At 47.5% G+C, this 22,018-nt stretch overlaps 2 protein-coding genes across 2 annotated transcripts in view; both read left to right on the forward strand.

The window, feature by feature from the left end:
* The window catches only part of SETDB2 (SET domain bifurcated histone lysine methyltransferase 2), a 306,643-nt gene that overhangs the window by 163,774 nt on the left and 120,851 nt on the right, over positions 1 to 22,018 (forward strand). The gene's annotated exons all lie outside the window — the stretch shown is intronic.
* Positions 3,976 to 6,067, forward strand: ARL11 (ADP ribosylation factor like GTPase 11). Its single transcript, XM_007193735.2, has 2 exons — positions 3,976 to 4,107; positions 4,916 to 6,067. Exon 2 carries the CDS (start codon positions 4,934 to 4,936, stop codon positions 5,519 to 5,521), a length of 588 nt encoding a protein of 195 aa, XP_007193797.1. The 5' UTR covers positions 3,976 to 4,107; positions 4,916 to 4,933; the 3' UTR covers positions 5,522 to 6,067.

Here is a 22,018-nt window from a genome sequence, read left to right on the forward strand (position 1 = left end):
AACGTCATGTACGTGAAACGGTGCAGAAAATTGTCTGGGTTTACATATAAAACAAAATTAGGTTCTAGGATCAGATAATTTTTATAAATAGTGGGCTTTTAAAAACGACAGAAATGTCCGGGGCATTCGAAAGCTGAATTCAAATTCAAGAAACATTCTTTCTTGTGCAGAAGTATCGTGGGCACTGTAGCACGTCTAGCATCTCTGGTCCCCACGCACTGAATGCCAGCAGTGTGCACTCACCAGACTTTCCAAGTGCCGCCACTGAGAGCCACTGGTCTCAGTTTATCCGTCGACCTTGTGCTCTCTGCCCGCTTTCTCCGAGCCTGGGGAAAGCCTACCCATGGCCATACCTACCTGTAACCAGGTTCCCATAAACACACTGCACCTGTGGTAAGCACCCCAAATTCAGATACACTGCTTAGGGCTCCACGGGAGTGCCTAATAAAGGATGGTCACAGATGGAGTTAAATGTCTGAGAGAACTTCCACTTTTAGCATGGTTGGAGTGTTGATTCCCACCACAACACCCCACAAAGACCACTTTCACACGCCCCTCACATCACCCACTGGGGGGGGCTGCTGCTGGCTGCAACCCCTCCCTGCCTCTCCCACTGACCCTTGACAGAGCCGATGCCTAAAAAACTGATTAAGAGAAGATTTACTCAAGAGATTAAATGCCTCAGAGTATGTTACCATTTGGGGAAAGAAAGGAAAACCATGAAAAACTAATGTATCATACTTGCTTACATGTGCACAGACTGTCTCTGGGAAAATATCTAAGAAGCCGATGATGTGGGTTTCTTTTCCCAGGAAAGCACCTGCATGGCAGGAGGACAGGGGTGAGAGGGAAACTTCCTTGACACTCGACCCTTTTGTACCTTTTGAATTTTGTATGGAGAGCTTGAAAATCTGAATGAATAAAACCTGATCTTCAAAAGATGCAGTCCTTGGAAACCAGTTACTTACTTGGGTATTGCCAAGTTGAGAAAGTGAGAGACTAGAGAAAGATGAGGCTGTAACAGACAGACAGAAAGCCAGGGTCCCCCATGCAGCCCAGGAAAAGGAGGGCTGGAAGGAGGAATTTGTCAGCGTTTCTCCAGCACTTTCCAGGGGAACAAAGCTCTGATTCTAGCACTTTCTCCCTTTGAACCTAACTGTAGAGAGGAGAAAAGAAAGCCGTCACCAGGCTCTGTTCCATGATAAACAATCCCTTAAAATCCACCAACTTTCCATTGTTTCCAAACAGTCTGTTCGGACGCAGCTTCCACGGTTGATGTATTCACCTGTGCGTCCGCCACGTCTCCCCTCCTCCCACATTTTCTCCAGGTGTGCTGCACAGAAAACTGGTCCCTGATCTTGGGCCGAACAGATGCCATTGGAAATGTAAGAAATAGCACTCTGGCCTATAAATCATTTCTTTGTGAGTGCAGAGAGTATGCCTCGATCCTCCGGGCCTGAATATCTGCCCAAGAATTGGCAAAAGTAGATTTCTAAACTCATTCTCTGAACCATGGGGCGCTATCCAGTGGCCATCATGGGAAGTCCTAAGTTCCAGGGACAGTAGAGGTGGGGCCCAAGACCCTTGTCTCTCCCGGTATCAGTGAGCCCAGCAGAGACACCCGTCTTTATTATAGTTCTAGAAGCTGCAGTCACAGGCTTACTAAGCTGCACGTCCCTCTCCAACCACGCCTCTGCTTTTGATGGCTCCCCTTTCCTTAGTTCACAGTACTAACCTGGGACTAGGTACCCGATGAGAGTACTTAGTGATGTGCCTTATGTAGTCCTCCCAATAACCCTTCAAGTTAGGTACCATATTATCATCATCTCCATTTTACAGATAAACGGAGGCACAGAGGAATTCAGGAACACGCATGAGGTGACACAGCAAAGAAGTAGTGGAGACCAAGTGTGCCCCCAGATGGTCCCAAACCAAAGCCCACTCTGTTACCTTTTGCTCTTCGTTGCCTCCCAGGTCAGCAGCCCTTCTACCAGCAGCCCTCTATAGCTCCCCACACGAGGGCGTCCAATGAAAAGCTTTCCTCCTTGCTGAGCCAAACGGATGGGGTTGGAATGTACAGGGGTTAATTCAGGCCATGTGGCTTTTGGGTAGAACTAGAGCCCCATTCAACGTAATTGCTGTTTTCCTGCTTCTCATCTTCTCCAGCTTATAGGGACCTTAGCCCTCAGGAAAGGCTCCTTTATTTCCAGGGGAGACTGGTCAGTGCTCAGGGGTCCTCTCCCTGAATGCCTGTCTAGACCCTAGAGGGCGATGTTCCTCTAAGAGCCTGACTGTCAGTACCAAAGCCGGGCCTCCAGACGGCGTGCATGCTGGCCCTGGGGCCCCAGGCTTCCCTGGAATCCTCAGGGCAGGAGGCTGGGGGAGTGTCCCTCCCTTCACTGTGTCACCTGGGGACACTCAGCACCCAAGCAGCCTGGTATGGTGCCTCTGAGCCCCTCAAGTCAATGGCTTCTTCAGTCTGCCAGACTACCTTCTCCCCTGGGCTCAGACAAGGGGAACCAGGGCCAGAGTAGCATCCCTGGCCCCTCAGCCCCCATGCACACCTTATCCTTAGCCTGCTATGTCCTTATCCTGTGCCGGCCCCAATCCTCCTACAAGGTCCTGGCAGATTCCTTGCAGGATTCCCACTGATTTGTCAGCCAGGCCTGGACAGGGCTGGGTCACGGCTTCATCTAACTGCCCAGCACATGCGTGAGATGGACAAGCCCCCCCTCCAGACAGTCCTTTACTGCTTTGAGACTGTGCACTTCCTTATAAAATCCAGTTTTAGCAAGAACCCTGCTAAGTCTGTTTAATGAGAATCTCCACCCGCGATATCTGACCAGGTTCCTCAATCTCCACCATCCCCCAGGTAATGTCTGATCACACTGGCCTGTCTTTAGTGACGACTCTGTTAGGTCAGTTTAGCCAGAACCCCCCTTTCCGATGATGTCTCTTAGTAATTTTCCATCCACTGACACCACAGCCCTAGGCTTCTTGGCTATAAATCAACAGGACACAGTGGCGCCCGGGTTTCTGATTTTTCCCAATAGCTTCCTCCTATTAAAATACAGCAGCCTAATGACAACAACTGTTACAATAAGGTGCTTGCCATTTGCAAAGCACTTTCTCCATGAGTAACATGACATGATGAAAGAGAAAGAGACGAATTATAAATCTCAGCAAGACCATGAGCAAATAATTTATCCTGTCTGAGCCTGTTCCTTTGTTGGTTAAGATGAGAGAATCACAAGCCCCAACCTGGTTCTTGACATTGTAATGAAAGAATGTGCCGGAAAGCAGAACTGTCATTGGTTACGAGAACCAAATCACTGGAGCTCCAGATCCAAATCAGAATCTGCGACAGAAACAAGGGCTTCTGGCTGGCCAATTTTTTGAAAATTCTATTTTCTGAAGGCATCATTTTTACTGGGAAAAATATAATTACACTGTTCAAGAAAAAAACTTAAGCAATGAGCTTAATCACGCATAGTTCCACCCATTAACACAACTTTTTGATTTTTATGGTTTACCTTCAGTATATATATATATGTATATATATATACCTACTTTGGTTTACCTTCAACATTTAAACCTATTTTTTAAGAGTGTTTTAATCCTACTTAGGCAGTTTTTAAGCACATATGGTTCCAAGCAAATGAAAGAATCTCCAGGCACCAGAAACACACCGAGGCATGAGCTGAAGGAAGAGGTCTGACTCTCAGATTTCTCCACCGCGGGGACCCCAGGATTGAGAGAGGAGAGCAGGAGAATCGGCTGACCACGGCACGGCTCTGAGCTGGGCGCCCGCCCTCCTGCATATGGAGTCTGAGCTGCCGAGAACCGGGAGTTGGCCCTGGGCCTGGCTGGGGGCATCTTTGTGCCACATCCTCAGCAGGACTGCTCTGCTCGGGGAGCCCCAGGGACGAGGGCGGGGCTGCGGAGCCTGTGCCCCGCCCCCAGCATCTGGGAAGAGGAAGCACAAAAAGGGAGAACCGGCCACAGTCACCGTACTCGTTTCCCATCTCGCTCTCAGGACTGAAGGCAGCCGCAGGCGGAAGACCACCACAGAGGGCGAGCTTTCGGCCGCAGCCTAACAACACTGAGGTAACTTTCATTTCACTCTTCCACCCCTGGCACGAGGAATGAACAGAGGCTATCTTATTTTCCTCCAGGGGCAGCTGAAATATACTCCTGGGTGTGAGACGTCCCTCCCCCTGTTCCAGCCAAGCTTTCCCTGGACTAAGGTGGGAACAGGTCTTAGTCTTAAAATGTGAGATTCTTGAAAAACCTGTGCAATGTCCTGGAGGTAATTTACCTTGGTAAGACACTGGAGGAAACCACTTTGCTCTGAGCCGTACATGTGTCCACGGTCAACAGTATTTATAAATAGCCACTGTTTACAGGATGCGGCCTGGTCCCGTGGGGGTGGTGGGGGTCCAAAGGAAGCAGAAGTTACCATGAGCCGACTGCCCCCTTCCGTCAGTGCACTGACCCCAAGATAGCTTCCCCTTCGGGGTTTAGGCTTACAGGAAGGACAACAGAGGCTAGAAGCCACAGACCCGCAAGAATCGAAACATCTTTCAGTTTGTCTAACTGGAACTTCGTTGTGCCTCCTTGCTCTAACTACCAAGGAATGTCAGCCCACGTTCCGTGCCTTTTAGGGGGAGGCCCTGCCCTCTTCTCTGCAGCGGGCACCGCCCCCCCCCCCCCCCCCCCCCCATAGGTCAGCGGATGCTGACTCACACGCCCCTACTTCCCTGCCCTTTCGAAGCCCAGGCCTTTGTTTGAAATATGACACTGTAAAGATACTTTCCTACTTTGGGCGTAGAAGCTCTTCTCCCATGTGCCCGCAAGGATCTGTGTTCCTTCTGAAAAGAATGGCTGATGTGTGCACCTGGTCTTCCTCCCCTAGGGTCTGGCAGTGGCCCCCATGGGGTCTGTGAACTCCCGAGGTCACAAGGCGGAAGCCCAGGTGGTGATGATAGGCCTGGACTTGGCCGGCAAGACCACGCTCCTGTACAAACTGAAGGGCCACCAGCTGGTGGAGACCCTGCCCACCGTGGGTTTCAACGTGGAGCCTCTAGAAGTCCCTGGGCACATGTCTCTGACCCTCTGGGATGTCGGAGGGCAGAGCCAGCTCAGGGCCAGCTGGAAGGACTACCTGGAGGGCACGGACGTCCTCATGTACGTGCTGGACAGCACAGACGAAGCCCGCTTGCCCGAGGCAGTGGCTGAGCTCACCGAGGCCCTGGACGACCCCCACCTGGCCAGCGTGCCCCTCCTGGTGCTGGCCAACAAGCAGGAGGCACCCCACGCCCTGCCGCTGCCTGAGATCAGAGACAGGCTGGGCTTGCACAGGTTACAGGGGCGCTGCTGGGAGCTGCAGGGCTGCAGCGCCCTCACCGGAGAGGGGCTGCCCGAGGCCCTGGAGAGCCTGAGGCGCCTCCTGAAATCCCGCAACCACTGTAACTCCAGGTCAGCACAGGAGGCAGGCTGTGGGGAGAGCCGGAAGCCTTGACCCAGGCAGAGCAGCCTGTCTTCTTCGCTCATGTGGATCGGAAGACCAGCTAATCCTGGAGAATCTCAAATTCAGTTTATCAAACAAGGAATCCCCCTGCGCTCGGACAGCATATTTTCCTCTTGGGACTTACTGTCACCAGTGTTTGTGTTGAAAATCAACTATTCTTTGAATAATGATACTCTGAGGGAAAAAACATACCTCAGCATACTTCATTTAGTAACTCATTACCACGTGTGAACTAAGCAATTGTAATAACAGAAAAAGTGGTTGCAGAATAATTAAGACCTAAATTCACACAGGGAAAGAGGTTTCAAAATCAAATCAGAGTATCACCTGGACATGGGCATGATCTTATTTATGAGTGATTTTCCCCGGTAGCCCCTGGGTATGTGCCACCACCACTCTGAGGGCAAGGAGTCAGGGCCAGCAGGATGGAGTCTGCTTCTGCAGGATCTTGGGTTTAGAAGTTCAATGGGGTGCTCAGCCCTGGGCAGAGGCTGGGAGTTCAGGCCTTCCAAAATTGATCCTCTTCTTTGACCCTGATTAACCCTTCTCCAACTTTTTGTTATCCTGTACTGGTCTTTTTCTAAAACCCTTCATTGTTTTCTTTCTGTTTTCCTTCTCTTTCTCTCTCCTTCAAGCACATAGGTTTCCTTGAAGATCAGATTAATCAATGATTTCATTCATTTATTTATTCACTTAATCAAAAAATATGCCGAGTATTGAATTTGTGGCAAAAGGCAATGAGCTTTAGATATGAAGCTGGACCTCCAGATGGCAGGTGTGAATTTTGAAGATATGTATAACAGCAATGAACCTCTCACTATTAATAGTGAAAGAGAAAGTCGAAGCGTTTTCAGGTGACGTTACCTAAGATCCATGAAGCTCCTGAAATTATTTGCGAAATGTTATGCTTTGGGCCATTTTTCTAGGGAAGAAGATCCATAACTTTTGTCAGACTTTTAAAGGTACCTGTGATTCCCTAAGAATCACTGATCTGGTCTTATACCTCATTCAACCCAGGGATACTTTCTATACTTTTTAATGGCAAGTAACTTCCATTTGGTACCTATTCTCGTGTTAAACAACTCTAAATTTTGGATATTCCTTCCCATCCTGGGCTACCATCAGCCTCCTTAGAACTCCTGATGGTGGTTCTGCCCTCTCTGGAGTGACACAATCACTCCAACATCTGAGAGGTCCCTCTACCCAAAGTCTCCCCTTCTAACATCAAGTTAGGTGTGCCTAGTTCTTTCCACCACGTGTCAATCAATGTGTTTCAAGACTTCCTATGTTAGACACAGAAAAGGGCAAAGATGCAAAGACAAAGGAGACTCCAGCCTCATGGTCCTCTAGATGGGGAAGCAGGAGGACATGACTCCCATAAAAAGGAGAGGTTGAGAGTTTACTGAGCACATACTGGGGCTGGTTCCGTGCTCAGTGCTCTACAGAGATTATCTCTAATTCTCCCAACTCTGCAAAGTAGGGATCATTCCCATTTTATATAATTAGACACTGAGGCTCAGAGAGGTTGTGACTTGCTTGAGGCACTGCTCTTAAGTGACATTTCTGGAATTCGAAACCAGATATTCTAGCCCTGATGATGCGTGCATTTTTCCACGACATCATGCTTCTAGAAGGTTTAAGCCAAGGTTGACCTTTAGTAGGCAGATGAGATGGGAGAGCAGCCTAGTTAGAGGGAAGAGACTGCTTGGAGGCATGAGGGAGAGTGTAGGAAGGACAAACAAACCAGAAAGGCTGAAACACGAGGTTGGGGTGAGGGGTGGGATGTATTATACAGGAAACAAAACTGGAAAGAAAGTTTAGCTCCAAATTAAGGAAAGCTTAGACTTTCATAATCAGGAGTTTGTCTCGGAGAAGTGAAACCACCTGGCTTCCATTTAAGAGGCTAATTTATTGGCAGTGTGGAGGTGAAATAAAGAGAAGGGGGGACACTGGGGTCAGAAAAGTGGGCAGCCCAGCTAGATGCCCATCGCGGTCACAGAGGAGAGGAGAGGAAGACAAGAACATAGAGAGCCATTTTTAAGACAAAAGGCTGCGAAAGGAAGAACTTGAAGGTGCCCAAGATTTTGAGTCTGCGTGGCAGGCGGGATTGGAATGAATGAGAAGGTGGACACGGGAGGGGCAGGTTGGGAAGGGGCTAGAACCGCTGGACCCTGCTTTTGGAATGCTGGATCTGAATGTGTTTATAGCTCTTTTCAGACTGTTCGGTTATCTGCAGAGTTTGAGGCACTGAGGACCCTCTGGAGGCATCTGCTGGTTTCTGCTCATGGAGACTCATTTCCTCACATGATCTGTCATTTTTTATTGTGAGCTCATCTTCAGTAGGATTTGTTTTTCCTGTGTGACTCCCGTGTGCTCTGGGTTGTGACAGTTTTTACACAGAGTGGTTTCACATTAGCGTCTACCAGGATCCTGGAGGTTTCAATTGTTTTAGACCAAATATTATGTTAGTTTCTCTGCTTGGGGCTCACGGACCTCACAGGTGGTAGGAATTTGAACTCTGTGCTCATTCATGGCACAGGCCCCAGGGATTCAGTTTCTGACAGGCAACTGTTTTTCTTTGCACTCCCAAGATAGACCGTTTGCTTTGGCATGCCTGGCTGAGCTGGCGGGCAGAATTTTCCAATCCCCTTTTAAGAAAGGGATGCCACTTCAATGCTCTTGCTTTTCTGCTGAGCTCAGATCAAAATTTTCTCTCCTCCAAGCAAGAGTGAGGCCACATCTCCTGTTCCCGTACAGGTGCTATGACCGCAGCCTGGTCCCTAGAGCCTGAATTTGGCTCCTCTAAGATCCCCCTGGACTCCAGGCTTCACTCAACTGCTTCAGCTGTGGTTTCCCTCTTCAACTGGTTTCTGCCACTTGAGGATTTCCTTTTTTTTTTTTTTGCTCAAGGGCAGCCTACATTAAAACAATTTTTTTTGATTATAGTTTACCCAACACTTATGACTCCGTAGTGGAAAAGGGTCCCTCTGCCATGTCACTAGGCATCTGCCAGGGTCCCTGGGAGAGGCTGAGCCCACAGAGGTGGCCGGAGAGAGCAGACACAGGGCCCAGAGCCAGTGCCGGGGAGGAGGTGAGGATGATCCATGGCACGCAGGCAGCGGCCCGGCTTTGCCCTCTCCGGTTCTTCCATCCTTCCTTCTCCCATTCCAGTAATGTTGGCTCTGGAAGGAGGGTGAAATCCCATCCTCTTTCAGAAACTTCCCTGAAGACCATGGGGTAGCTGGCCTTGCCTGCTGGGAGCAAGAGTGGCAACAGGACAAAGCTGGCCTGTAGGACTGGGAATTCCACTCCCATGGCCACTGCCAACTGAAGGGGAGGGCAGTCAGGGGCCAGGAGGGTAGCCTCAGCCCTTGCCTCCCCACCCAAGGCAAGCCAGAGCCCGCCAGGGACATGGTGGGGGCAGACGGAGGGGCTTCCCTCCTGCTCTTCTGCTCAGAGAGAAACATACACAGAGGTACGTATACAGGTGCTTGTATCACAGAGCTACAGCACAGGGAAGCTTAGGAAAAAACAAATCGTGCCTTCTGTTTTATTTTGTTTTTTAAAAGGTGCTCTCCTTATGAGAGGGGTATTTTGCGTGTTCCAGTTCACCCACACCTTTCAGGTCCGTCAGCCTCCTGTTAACCCATGAGCGGGAGTGAGGAGGTGCGCGAGCAGATGTGGCTGAAAAGCACGTATCTATTTCCTCCTTATATATAAAGGAATCCGTTTTTTTCCTCCGCAAACACTGTATAGCATGAGATTTGTTCCACGTTGGAGAGCTGATTACCCCTTTGAATATGGGTTGAGCTTCTCCCTTTCTGACTCATTGATTCTGAAGATGTTTCTCCTTCCCCTCTTGGATAGAAGCAATCTTTTGGTGAAAGTAGGAACTGCAGGAGTTGGGTTTTAGTTTGGTCCTGCTGAGTTTTGGGTTTCAGCTGTCCATCCTCACAGATTTCCACACTCACCTCCTCCCGCTGGGGCTGGGGGCAGCTGTGTTCTTCAAAGTGGGCCAGGCCCCCATCCTCAGCACGTGGTGAGCTGGGACCTTGCCTTCCTTCTCATTCTCCAGGTTTTTTTTTTTAACTAATTAATTAATTTATTTTTGGCTGCACTGGGTCTTCATTGCTGCACGCTGGCTTTCTCTAGTTGCGGCGAGCGGGGGCTGCTCTTCATTGCGGAGCGTGGGCTTCTCATTGCGGTGGCTTCTCTTGTCGCGGAGCACGGGCTCTAGGCGTGCACGGGCTTCAGTAGTTGTGGCACATGGGCGCAGTAGCTGTGGCTCCCAGGCTCTAGAGCGGAGGCTCAGTAGTTGTGGCGCACGGGCTTAGTTGCTCCGCGGCATGTGGGATCTTCCCGGACCAGGGATCGAACCCGTGTCCCCTGCACTGGCAGGCGGATTCTTAACCACTGCACCACCAGGGAAGTCGCCGTCCTCCAGGCAGATTTTAGAATGCACGACACCTCAAGCATCCTGGCTGCAACCTCAGGTGGTACGGTGAGGTCACCTTGCAAAAGACTCATACTTTCCCCAGAACCCACCTGATGCAACTCAGCACCAGCGGGGTACTGCTCCCTTCCAGAAGCCCCAGCCCTGAAGACGGACAGAGGCAAGGCAGTCGAGCAATGAGATTGTCCAGGCTGTGCCTCTTGCCGCAGAGCCTGGGTCAAGATGGGAGAGTCCCTGAGTGAGCGGGAGGTGGGGATCCCATTCCTGCCACTTCTTGGGCCTGAAAGGGCAAATACAAATGAAAAATAAGAGGCTTAGCTCTCCCTGTTGAAAATAAGGGAAGATGCTTCTCCTTCCTCCCTCTTTTTAGAGCATTCACTTGAGAAAACTTGTAATTCTAAGTTCTTTTCTCTGTCTCTTTGAAAGGTATGTAAATTTTTTAAAAAGCTAACTCAGACTCCTGCCAGCTTTAGGACTGTCTTTCTCAAGCACCAGGGAGCCATCCCTTTGAAATGCCATCATCAAGGGAGACAGGGCCCCTCTCCCATCTCTGTGGGAGGGTGGGAGCCTTGTTCCTTGTTGCAGAACTACCTCCTGTCATAAAGATAGAAGTTGGTTTTTCTTTAGGTTAAAGCCAATTAGGTAACACAGATGGTGACCCCAATTACCAGGCGAATCCCGGAAGAACTTGGTGTGACAAATGGTACCTTCATGTCCTGCGAGGTGAGGACTGGTTACTATTGTGCAGGTAAGGGCCTGTGTCCGCCTGTCTGTACAAAAGGCTGAGATTCCTCTCTGTCTTTGCAGTCTCTTAGCTGATTGCCTGTGATGCACATCGCATTCTGGTTTGATGCTTATTCAATAATAAAACTGTTTTCTTTCTCTCCTACCTTTGTGGAGAAGGTTTGCTGGGTTGGCAGATTTGTTTTTAATTCTCTTTCCCTAACAGATCCCATTGGCCTGGCTCTGTGAGCTCCTGATTGCACCCATGATTAGTAACAAGACATGGGTGCAGAGTAATCACCCTGAATGCCTCCTAGAAGGTTGTGGAGGGCACTTAATTAGGAATGATACCCGTGGCACTCCCCTCCCACAGGATTATGGAAACCTGTGATCAGAATCCTGTGATTGCCTCTGAACTCAGGGAGAGAAGCATTTCTCGGTGCACTGAAGTGTGACCCCCGCACTCCCTTCCCACACGGCTCGTAAAAGTAGTGGCTCAGGAAAAACAAAATAATTTTAGAAAGGAAAAAAGGAGTCTTTTATTTTTACCTCATTGTCTTGATTTCCACTCCTCTGATATATTCACCCCCAAGGAAATCTGGCTATGGAAAAGTATTTAAAAATTTTCCATGAGAAATGGCATTGTTCTGCCTCAGATTTCAAGCTAAAAACCTAATAATGAGTCCTTCTCCCTCACCCTGGTCCCCTCCAGCAACCTGGGACACATGGGCATTTTTGCAGCTTACTTCAAGCATGAAATCACACACCTAAACTAATTAATTCTCATAAAAGCACTTCCAATTCTTCCAATAAAAGGAGGCATCATTATTAAAAATTATCTCCGGATTATGAACATGACACCATATCCTTTTGCAATTTTTATCCTACCTTTTTTTTTGTATTCCACAAACTTCAATTTCGTATGGCACTAAGCGTTGGCGTAGCCTGGAGGAGAAATATAAAGGATTCAAAGAAACATATATAAGGATTTTCAGGGTTATGAAAATTCTTCCATGAGAGAATTGCTACCAAGATGGAGATGCAACCCCATCCTCTGCTCAAGTTGGTGCCGTCTAAACGCGCTTGGCTTGTGCGCACTGGCTTCGAGTCTGGCCTTGAAGTCAGTCAGAATGGACTAGAACAGGAGCTCTATAACTCACCAACTGGGCAAATTATTTAACCCAACTACGCCCCAGCCGCCTCATCTACAGAATGGGAGTGATAATAGGAGGTACCTCGCAAAGTTCTTACGAGAATTCGGCGAGATAATGTGTTCATCAAGGCAACTTGTATCTCTTGAGCACCTACTATGTGCAAAACACTGAGCAATGTGCAAGAGCTACAAGGATGGAGGAGATACAGGCACTGTCCCTGCCCTTGACATACAGTCTAGCTTTCAATAAGGGACAGCGGTTAATATTGTCACACTGAAGCACACTACAAATGCAAATGAAGCAGAGTTCTGGGGGCCCAGGCTTTTCTTGCAGATCCCTCTCCCATGCTCAGAATTCTCCAGACTCAGACTTGTTCTGGAGTGGAGAGGGGGCCAGGGCTGGTGGAAGGGTACAGGGGTTGGGGGAGCAGAGCCCTAGACTGCTCTTCTGACGTCTGAACTCTGCACACTTAGCCTCTACCCTCTTCCCTACCACTTCTATTAACATCCCTATTCTAGAGCTTCTCCCCTGTCCTTCCCACGCCAAAGCACGTTTAATTCGAGTAGGCAAAGCCCAGAATTAGTATCTCTTCCATGCAATTTAAATGCGCCCTCCCCTTGCAAAGGCTAGTGGACTGACTAGACATAGACAGGAATGATTTGAGAAGATGGGGGGTTGAATCCCACCCTCAATTCTATTCCTCTCTGAAATTCAACAGTTACAGATTCATCCCTTGGACTTCGGTTTTTCAAAGAAAATATCCCTAGAAGAAAGGGAGCAGGGATAGTTATTGGCATTGTAATGTGAATGAATTGTCAAGGTCTTTTCAGAAGAGGTTGTGTAAAGTAAGCAAAGCTAAATGTTGAGAATGGCTGAAAGAAGTATAGGAGGTCGGGGGAACTTCCCTAGAGGTCCAGTGGTTAAGACTCTGCGCTCCCAGTGCAAGGGGCATGGGTTCCATCCCTGATGAGGGAAATGAGATCCCACATGCCTTGTGATGCAGCTAAAAGAAAAAAAAGTGTGGTCAGGGAGCTGGGGGCTGCCAAAAAGGAATGAACCAGACTTCACAGATTGCCTGAGGCTGGGATGAACGTGGCCGCCCCCTCTCACTGTACACACAGCAAGGACCTACTGTATGCAGAAAGAAGGCCCAGGAGGGAGGGTCTAGGTGTGTGGACCACCATCTTCTCAGGCACTTGGAAAGGTGGCCTCGAGCCAGGGAGTGCAGAACTAGGGGGCTGGGCCAGGAGCACCCCTTTAGGCTGACAGTGGGCAGAGAATCATCTGGCCTCTTCTTCCTCCCACCCTCTCATCTCAGTCCAGTGTCTCTATCAGCAGTTGCCTTCCCAGGGCACGGAATAGAGCAGGCAGGTTTGCAGAATGGATCCGGGGTCGGGTGGGGAATGGAAAATGGAAATAAGCAGCCCAAGCTCTTTATCACCGTTCAGTAGAAAGCGCTAAAGTCCAAGGGACGACCAGCCAGAAGGTGGCTTCAGATTTAACTGGAAGAGCCACTCTCCCTCAATTGTATCCTACACTTTGAGTGGGGCTTCTGAGTGTAAAAGGGCAACGTCATGACCCAGGCAGAAGAAGAGGATCACAAAACTCCGTGGGCCTAATCCTACCCGGGGAGGAATTCTTTCTTTTAAACCAGCATTCCAAACTCTTCAAGCAAGTCATTTGCAAAGGTGCCCCCTTCTACCACTGTGAAGACAGGATCAAGTTCTCTAGGTCGATCGAGTGATCCCTAGGAATCAAGAGCTCTGGGTGGTGGGGCGAGAAGCCTGCTGGCTGTTTGGTGTTGACACAGCCATGGGCCACAGCTTCCTACACAAGCTTCAGGGTAGCTCCACCACAAACCCTTCCTTCCCCCCAGCCAGTGATGGTGACTCAGGAGATTCCGGAAAGGAGCTCATGGAACACTCGACCAGCAGGTTTATCCTGAGGTGCTTCTCAGCATTTTCTAGATAGAACACTAGGAGCTGGTTCCAGATCTGACTAAGAAGCCTGGCGTTCACTCCCCTGGCTCTGCCTGCAACACTCTGTGAGTTCAGGCTAGAATATGATGAATGTACTGAAGGGGGGCTTTAGGAGAGACAAAGAAAGAAAGCAAGCTGTTGAGACTTGTGGTTTAATGTTGTGAAATGCACACATACATGTAACTCTACTATCTCCCCAAACCTGACTGAAGGGACAGTAAAGGGATTTTTTTTAAAAGGCCAAACCCCACAAGGAAAAAGAAAGCCGAAGTGCATATAGCAGGCTTGAGATAGCACTAAACTTAAAGAAGATACAAAGAGACCTCACAGACCAGAGAAAGTAGAAACCTAAGTTGGTGGGGGCTGGGAGGGGTGTGTGTGTGTGTGTGTGTGTGTGTGTGTGTGTGTGTGTGTGTGTGTGTGTGTGTGTGTGTGTGTGTGTGTGTGTGTGTGTGTGTGTGTGTGTGTGTGTGTGTGTGTGTGTAGTCAAAGGACTCTGTACTGGGCACCGGTCTAAGTGTTGAAGGTGTATTAACTTACATAATCCCCCAACAATGTGAAAGTTTGTGACCTGATTTTGGGGATGAGGCATAGAGAAGTTAAATAACTTGTCCCAGGTCACACAGCAGAATGTGAACCTCTGCAGAGGTGTGGCCCACAAACCACCCTCTACACAGCCTCACCGTGATTAGCAAGCCCTTCTGACCCAAACCCCAGGGGATCTCAGGACTTGGGATATCAAGGAGCAACAAAGTGGGGCAGGAAACAGAACTGGTGGAAAGTCTGTATGAAGAGACATACTCTCAGGCTCCTTCCCCTATTTTACTCAGCCCCAGACAACTGCCCCTCTGCTCCCTGGTAGGATACCTTCAGTTTATTCTCTGGAGGCATTACCCAGTTGAGGATGGGGGTGAGACATCTATGAAAAAATTCCTAAAGTTTGTGAACTGACTGGAGAGGCTGCCTGGACCCCTTCTCCACTCAGCTCGCAGGGGCTGGCCGTGAGGTTTACACACTGAGGCAGGGACTGGGAGCCCCTCTCCAGGAACTCACTGGCCGGAGAGGAGACACACAGCACTGACATCTGAAGGTCTCTGGATGAAAGAGCTGGCTCACCAGTTGAGGAGCCCTTCCTGCCCATGTACCAGGACTCACACAAGCTTCTAGCAGCTTTTTGGTGTCTTCCTCTTTCCTCCACCTACATTTTTATCACGGAAAAATGTAAACATATAGAAAAATTTTAAAAATACTATAATGAACACCCATACACCCACCTCTTAAGTTCTACAATTGTTAATATTTTAGCATATTTGCTTTATCTTTAGATATAGGGGTACATACAGTATTTTCTGAACCATTTGAAAATGACTGCAGACATTGATATTTCACCTCTACGTATTTCAGTATCTCTATTCAAAGAATAAGGATCTTATATAACCCAAATGCATTATCACACGTAAGAAAATTTAAAATAGCTCCCAAATATATTCTAATATTCAATCCATATTGAAATTTCCCCCACTGTCCGTAGAATCTCATTGCATTTGGTTATTATGTCTCTTTATTCTCCTTCCTAGAACAGTCTTCTTTCCTTTTGTTTGCCCCACAATGTTGACTTTTTGAAGGGACCAGGCCATTAACTGAAGAAGTGTCTCACAGCTGATTTGTCTGATTGGGTCTTGTGTCATTGAACTTGTCCCCATATTTCTTGTAAATTCTGTCAAGTGGAAGTTAGATCTAAAGGTGTGATTAGATTCAGATCAGATGATTTTGGTAAGACACATAGGTGACATTCCCTACTTCATGCTGCATCTCATCAGGAGACAATGTCTGCTTATCTCACTAGTGGGGAAGCAAAGCTCCACCTTTTGGTAAAGGCAGTGGCTGCTGGATCACTCCAATGTGAAGGGACCTTGGGTAATACCTGACACAGTGTGAATATCCTGCTCAATGCCTTGCAGGAAAAGACAATAAAGGATGACAGGACATCTGAGAAAAAGTCTCCAACATGAGAGAGAGAGACAAAAACAAGCAGGAAAAAAACAACTCAGAGGAAAGAGTGATCACTGCAGGAAGCAAAAGAAAACTTCCCCCAAATGGCAAATCTCCTTAGAAATAAGAGACGATATCACAGCCATGAAGCAAGATGGCTATAAAAAATATTTAGAAAACAAGAAAGAGCTTTCAGAAATCTCCACTGAAAAATCCAGTACAAAGTTGGAAGATAAAGTAGAAACAAAAATCTCCTAAAAAGTAGAATTAAAAGATTAAGGATGAAAAATTAGAAATTAAAACATAAGAAAACTAGAGGATTAGTCCAAAAGTTTTGCATCAGAATAATTGGTATCCCACAAAAAAAAAAAAAAAAAAAAGAAGGAAAAAGTAGAGGGGGTGAATTATCAGATAAATAAATAAAATATGAGCATTTCCCAAAACACATGAGTTTCCAGCTTGAAAGGGTCTATGGAGTGCCCAATACAAATGCATGTTATAAAGATAAACAAAAAACACAATATTGTAAAATTTCAGAACATCCTAAAAAAGAAAAATGGGTCACTATGAAAGGTCAAGAATCAGGCTACTATTAAACTTCTTAATAGTAATACTGAAATCCAAAGGATAACGGAGCAAAGCCTTCAAAATTCAGAAGGCAATTTGAACAATAAAATTGTACTATAACCTCTAGAATAAAATAAATATCTATGAGTCCATGTTGATACAAGTAAATAAATGAATGACTAAATACATGGCGGAGAAGGGAAAACTCTATCTTACAAAAGAATTTCATTAATAAATGTAAAAGAAATTGGGGGCTTCCCTGGTGGCGCAGTGGTTGAGAATCTGCCTGCCAATGCAGGGGACACGGGTTCGAGCCATGGTCTGGGAAGATCCCACATGCCGCGAAGCAACTAGGCCCATGAGCCACAACTACTGAGCCTGCGCGTCTGGAGCCTGTGCCCCGCAACAAGAGAGGCCACGACAGTGAAAGGCCCGTGCACCGCAATGAAGAGTGGCCCCCGCTTGCCACAACTAGAGAAAACCCTTGCATAGAAACGAAGACCCAACACAGCCAAAAATAAATAAATAAATAAATAAATAAAGTCAGGAGCTCTTTAAAAAAAAAATGTAAAAGAAATGAGGGAAATAGAAAATTATCATTAAGAACATTACAGTAATAATTGTAGGCAAGATTCACCAATGGATGCTAAAATTTGTAGGTGAAAGTTTGAGGATAAACAAGATATTTGCATAGTCTTAAATTATGTCTACCAATATATTTACTAATTATAAAAGGAAAAATAGTAACTTGACAGTGAGAAGCCTGGCATAAACTACTTAGCCATGTGATCAACATGAATACCCTGAGCAGTACACAGCACCGTCACGTACCCCTGATAGGATGCACTCAGATGGGCACATCACCTCTGTGGTGTTCTTGCCGCAAATCCATAACCTCAATCTAATCGTGAGAAAATATCAGACAAATCCAAATTGAGGGACATTCTACAAAATAATTGACCAGTACTCCTCAAAATTGTTAAGATCATGAAAGACAAAGACAGACTGAGGATGTGTTCTAGATGTAGGAGACTAAGAAGATTCAGCAGCTAAACATAATGTGAGATCCTGGATTGGATCTTGGAAAAGTAAAACGACATTACTGGAAAAACTGGTGAGATCCAAAGTCTGTCACTTTGTTAACAGTAGTGTACCAACGTTAATTACTTAGTTGCTTTTTTTTTTTGATGTTGTACCCTGAGAAGTGCGTCAGAGTTAACTTCTTTTCTCTCCTTTTTTTTAGTTAATTTCTTAATTTTAATCACTGTACTACAGCTATCTAAGATGTTACCATTAGGGGAAGCTGGGTAAAGGCTCTAGATAGAGCTCTGTAATGTTTTCGGAACTTTTCTGTAAGCCTAAAATTATTTCAAAATGAAAAGTTAAAACATTCTGAAGGAAAATTATTTCCAACATAGAATTTTACATCCAATCTAGCTGTCAATCGTGAAGACAGAATAATGACATTTTCAGACAAACAAGAACACGTGCATCTTTTATTAGAAGGCTACTGGTAGTCATGCTCCCTCAAGAGAATAAACCAAAGTGAAGACCTGGGATGCAGGCAACGTGCAATTCGCCACCAGAGGGAAGCAAAGGAGTTTTCAGAACAACATTCCCAGAAGGATGTCTCAAACAAACCAAAAAACCCAATAGTTTACCTTATCTGTTTGACTGTATCAGTGAAATTTTCAGTTTTGACAGTCTAGGGTTGTATTTTTTATTTATTTTTGGCTGTGTTGGGTCTTCATTGCTGCGCGCAGGCTTTCTCTAGTTGCGGTGAGCGGGGGCTACTCTTCGTTGCGGTGCGCGGACTTCTCATCGCAGTGGCTTCTCTTGTTGCGGAGCACGGGCTTTAGGCGCACTGGCTTCAGTAGTTGTGGCACATGGGCTCAGTAGTTGTGGCTCACGGGCTTAGTTGCTCCGCAGCATGTGGGATCTTCCTGGACTAGGGCTCGAACCTGTGTCCCCTGCACTGGCAGGCGGATTCTTAACCACTGTGCCACCAGGGAAGTCCCTCTAGGGTTGTATTATTGATAAGTATGTAGAAAACCAAGCAAACAGACAAAAAAAAAAGCTCCTAGGGAAACAAAAGTTGCACTTTTTGTAATCATAGTATACTAAATGGCTCAGTTGTGAAAATTTTTTACATAAGTCATAATAATGTAAATACTAAAATATTCATTTAACCAAAATATCCATATTGGGAAGATGCGGGGAAAAGAAATATATATGTGTGGGTAGAGCATGGGGGAGAATGTAAGAGAGTTAAATTCTCATTTTCCAAGGTAGGAAGAGAATAGATTACATCTAAGGTTGAAAAATCAAGAAACAGCAACACAAATTTGGAAAAAAAAATGTAGAGAAAATATAAGAAGGCACAGCTAAAACAGTTGTTTCTGGGGAGAAGTAGTCAGGGCTTAGTAGGGATGAGCAGGAGACTGCTGTTTTCCATTATAAGCCTCTGTTCTTATTTCTCTTCTTAAACTAGATACCTGTGTTATTTTTATAAAAATAAAAACTAGGGGCTTCCCTGGTGGCACAGTGGCTAAGAATCTGCTTGCCAGTGCAGGGGACACGGGTTCGATCCCTGGTCCAGGAGGATCCCACATGCTGCAGAGCAACTAAGCCTGTGCACCACAACTACTGAGCCTGTGCCCTAGAGCCCGCGAGCCACAACTACTGAAGCCCACGCGCCTAGAGCCCGTGCTCCGTAACAAGAGAAGCCACTGCAAAGAGAAGCCCGCACACCACAAGGAGAGTAGCCCCCGCTCGCCGCAACTAGAGAAAGCCCGTGCGCAGCAACGAAGACCCAACGCAGCCAAAAATAAATAAATTTAAAAAAATAAAATAAATAAAAACTACATTTTAAATAATAAATAAATAAGGCAAGAGCAAACAGAACATCATGGGTAACCTTGCTTACCCAATGGTTAATTTAAGCGTATAAACCCAACTAACTGTAGGCTCGAGTCAGGGTCTCAGCCTTGCCTATTTGGTATTCCTTCCTGCTCTGATTTTGGGTAAAGCTGGTCTTCCCCTGGCTGGCCCCAGTTCTGACCTCCTCAGTGCGTTCCTTGGCATCTGTATGTCAGAGCATAACGGTTCGCACCCTTAGCCGTGGAAGGGTACTTCAGTGGCCGCACCGCTCTCTGCACTTCCGCTGCCTGCTCTCTCCTCACTTGGGCTCCTGGGCTACCCACCCCCACCAGAACCTGAGCTGGACTGATCAGGATGGTCACCTGGTTCTCTGGTCACAGGGAGCCTGTGAGCTGTTTAACCTTCAGAAGTTTCCCACGGCTGCTGGGCTCCCTGTAGCATCTTTGCAACAACACGCTGCTAGCAGCAACTGGCAGAAGAAACCCTTTATCTCGTCCCTGTGTGCCACAGGTGAGCATGGTGGTATTATTGGCCCCAATTCTTCACTCCTTTCTCCATCCACACACTTGCTATGGCTTCATCATGGATGGAATGTCCTTCTTTGTCGATATTGGGGTTGGCCATATGACTTTCTTTGCCAATGGGATGTCAGCAGACGGACACAAGCAGGGGTTTGAAAAGTGCTTGCACACTGGGGTTTATCCTCTTCTGCCTCTGCCATCAGAAGAACAAGCTTCAGCTAACCTGCTGTCTAAGGAGGATAGGATGAGAGGCATGTAGAGCAAAACTACCGAGTGGTCCAGAGACCCGAAGTGAGTAGCAGAGCCACTGAGCCACTGCAGCCTTAGCAGAGTCGACCAGCTGAGCCCAGCCTGCATCAGCCAAAGCCCGGATGACCCACAGAGCTCTGAAGACAAATGCTTATTGCTGCATGCCACTGAGAAGATCTTTGTGGTTTTTTTCCCCCTCAGTGCTGGGTGACTAACACAGGCACTAAATGTTGGAAACCACCCATCTACAGTTTTATACCAAGATTTCACAGGTTTATAAAATAATGCTCAGGGGTGGTATCCCAAGGTCAAATCATAAAAAGAGCTTGAGCCTTTAATCACTTACGAGTTAAGGAAAAGAACTTTTAACCTCAGACAGGTGTGGTGGATGACAGAGCACATGCTTTGACATTTTTTACTGAAGACAGTCTAACATAAATGTGGCCATGCCAGGGGGATATGCACCCCTAGATGTTGAGGGTGAGCGTGCGGTGACAACGGCTACTTCTCAGTTATAAGTTGGGTGAAATTACATATTATACTTCTTAGATTCCTTAGTTTCCCAATTTCACATGCTCCCAGGAGGAGTCCCTGGCCACAGAACTCTCCCATCTTGGGGGTGTTTAGCTGATTCTAACTTAATGGGAATGTACTGATCAGATGCTATGCTGAGAGCAGGTTTTAGTAAAGAATGAGGAGTAGGCAATGGGTTCTAAAAGCCAGAGATCCCAGAATGGATTCAAAGCAGTGACTCCTGTATGATGTTGATCAAAGCAGAGAGGAGGAAAACATCATAAAGCATAGGGGAAAATGCACCTTAGCTGGGCAGGACCCCCTGGGATTTAATCTCACCCAGTCCTGTAACAAACCACCCTCGTCCTTCCTGCAGTGTCTCCTCTGCTTGGAATGGGGCTGCCAGGTGGGAGAGACTCAACCGAAACTTGGGGGTCTGGGGATGTGAAGAGGAGGGAAACCAGGGATGAAGGACAGGTAGATTCAAGGACTGTGGTTGACACCTTGCTTGGATTTAAGAAAAAAATAGGGTAATACATTCTCAGAATGGCCAGGGTAGCCAGGGCTGAAGTCTTCCACGTCAGGACTGAGGCTGTGTGTGGGACGGGTTCACTTAATAAAAGGCTCCTCCCAGGCCCAGGGCGCTCTAAGCAGATGTGGGGAAGCATAGGCTGAGGAACCGGAAGGGAGGAAAGCAGGGAAAAGCAAGATCGCTGCCCAAGGGGCTCCTGGCCTCGAGGTGAGCGGCACCTCTGGGTGTTGGTGGGGGCGGGGACGGGGAAGATGGCTGCGGCATCTCTGGGAAGATTTGGAGCCACGGGGGAACCCTCCCCCCCTGCTGCCTTATGATGGCTCAGCTACCAGGCCAACTGGGAGGTGGTAGAAAGCCAGGGCTGCGTGGGATTAGGAGTGGGGAGATGGGCCAGGCGGGGCTGACTCATGATGCGATGAGCTCAGGTTCGCTTTCAGGAGGGATCAGTGTCCGAGGAGATGCCATCGGGGGTGGATGCAGCCACGAGTTAAGGCAGCTGACAGCTCTCACGGCTCTCAGCTCTCGTGGCTGTGGCATGGTTTGTGCCCGTGCTTCCCAAGGTAGGATCTGTGAAACGCTAGCTCTGAAGGTTGTGAAGGGCTACTGGCCTGAAAAGAGGGTTCCATGGTCCAACAAGCTGGGGAAATGTGGGCTTAATGGAATTACACAGGTTTCTCCACTGTAGGGCATCTCAGAGCCCTGACCATGATGACGGGAATAGTCAATCTCTACAGCAAGGCAGGCAGGGGTATGGTATACCACTTTTGATCATGACCACGGAACCCTTTCAACACAGAACGTGACTTCAGACTAGTGAACTACTGACGACGCTTTCTTACTGAACTACTGGAGCCGGCACCAACAGGAAAAGGACCTGGTTCCTACGTGTCACCTTCACCACCACCGCCAAGCCCCTCTCCACCGG

Source organism: Balaenoptera acutorostrata, chromosome 18, assembly GCF_949987535.1.
Source record: "Balaenoptera acutorostrata chromosome 18, mBalAcu1.1, whole genome shotgun sequence".
Classification (NCBI taxonomy): domain Eukaryota; kingdom Metazoa; phylum Chordata; class Mammalia; order Artiodactyla; family Balaenopteridae; genus Balaenoptera; species Balaenoptera acutorostrata.

Excerpts from the sequence above, each read along its gene's own strand:
- ARL11 (XM_007193735.2), top strand. The coding sequence starts at position 4,934 with ATGGGGTCTGTGAACTCCCGAGGTCACAAGGCGGAAGCCCAGGTGGTG.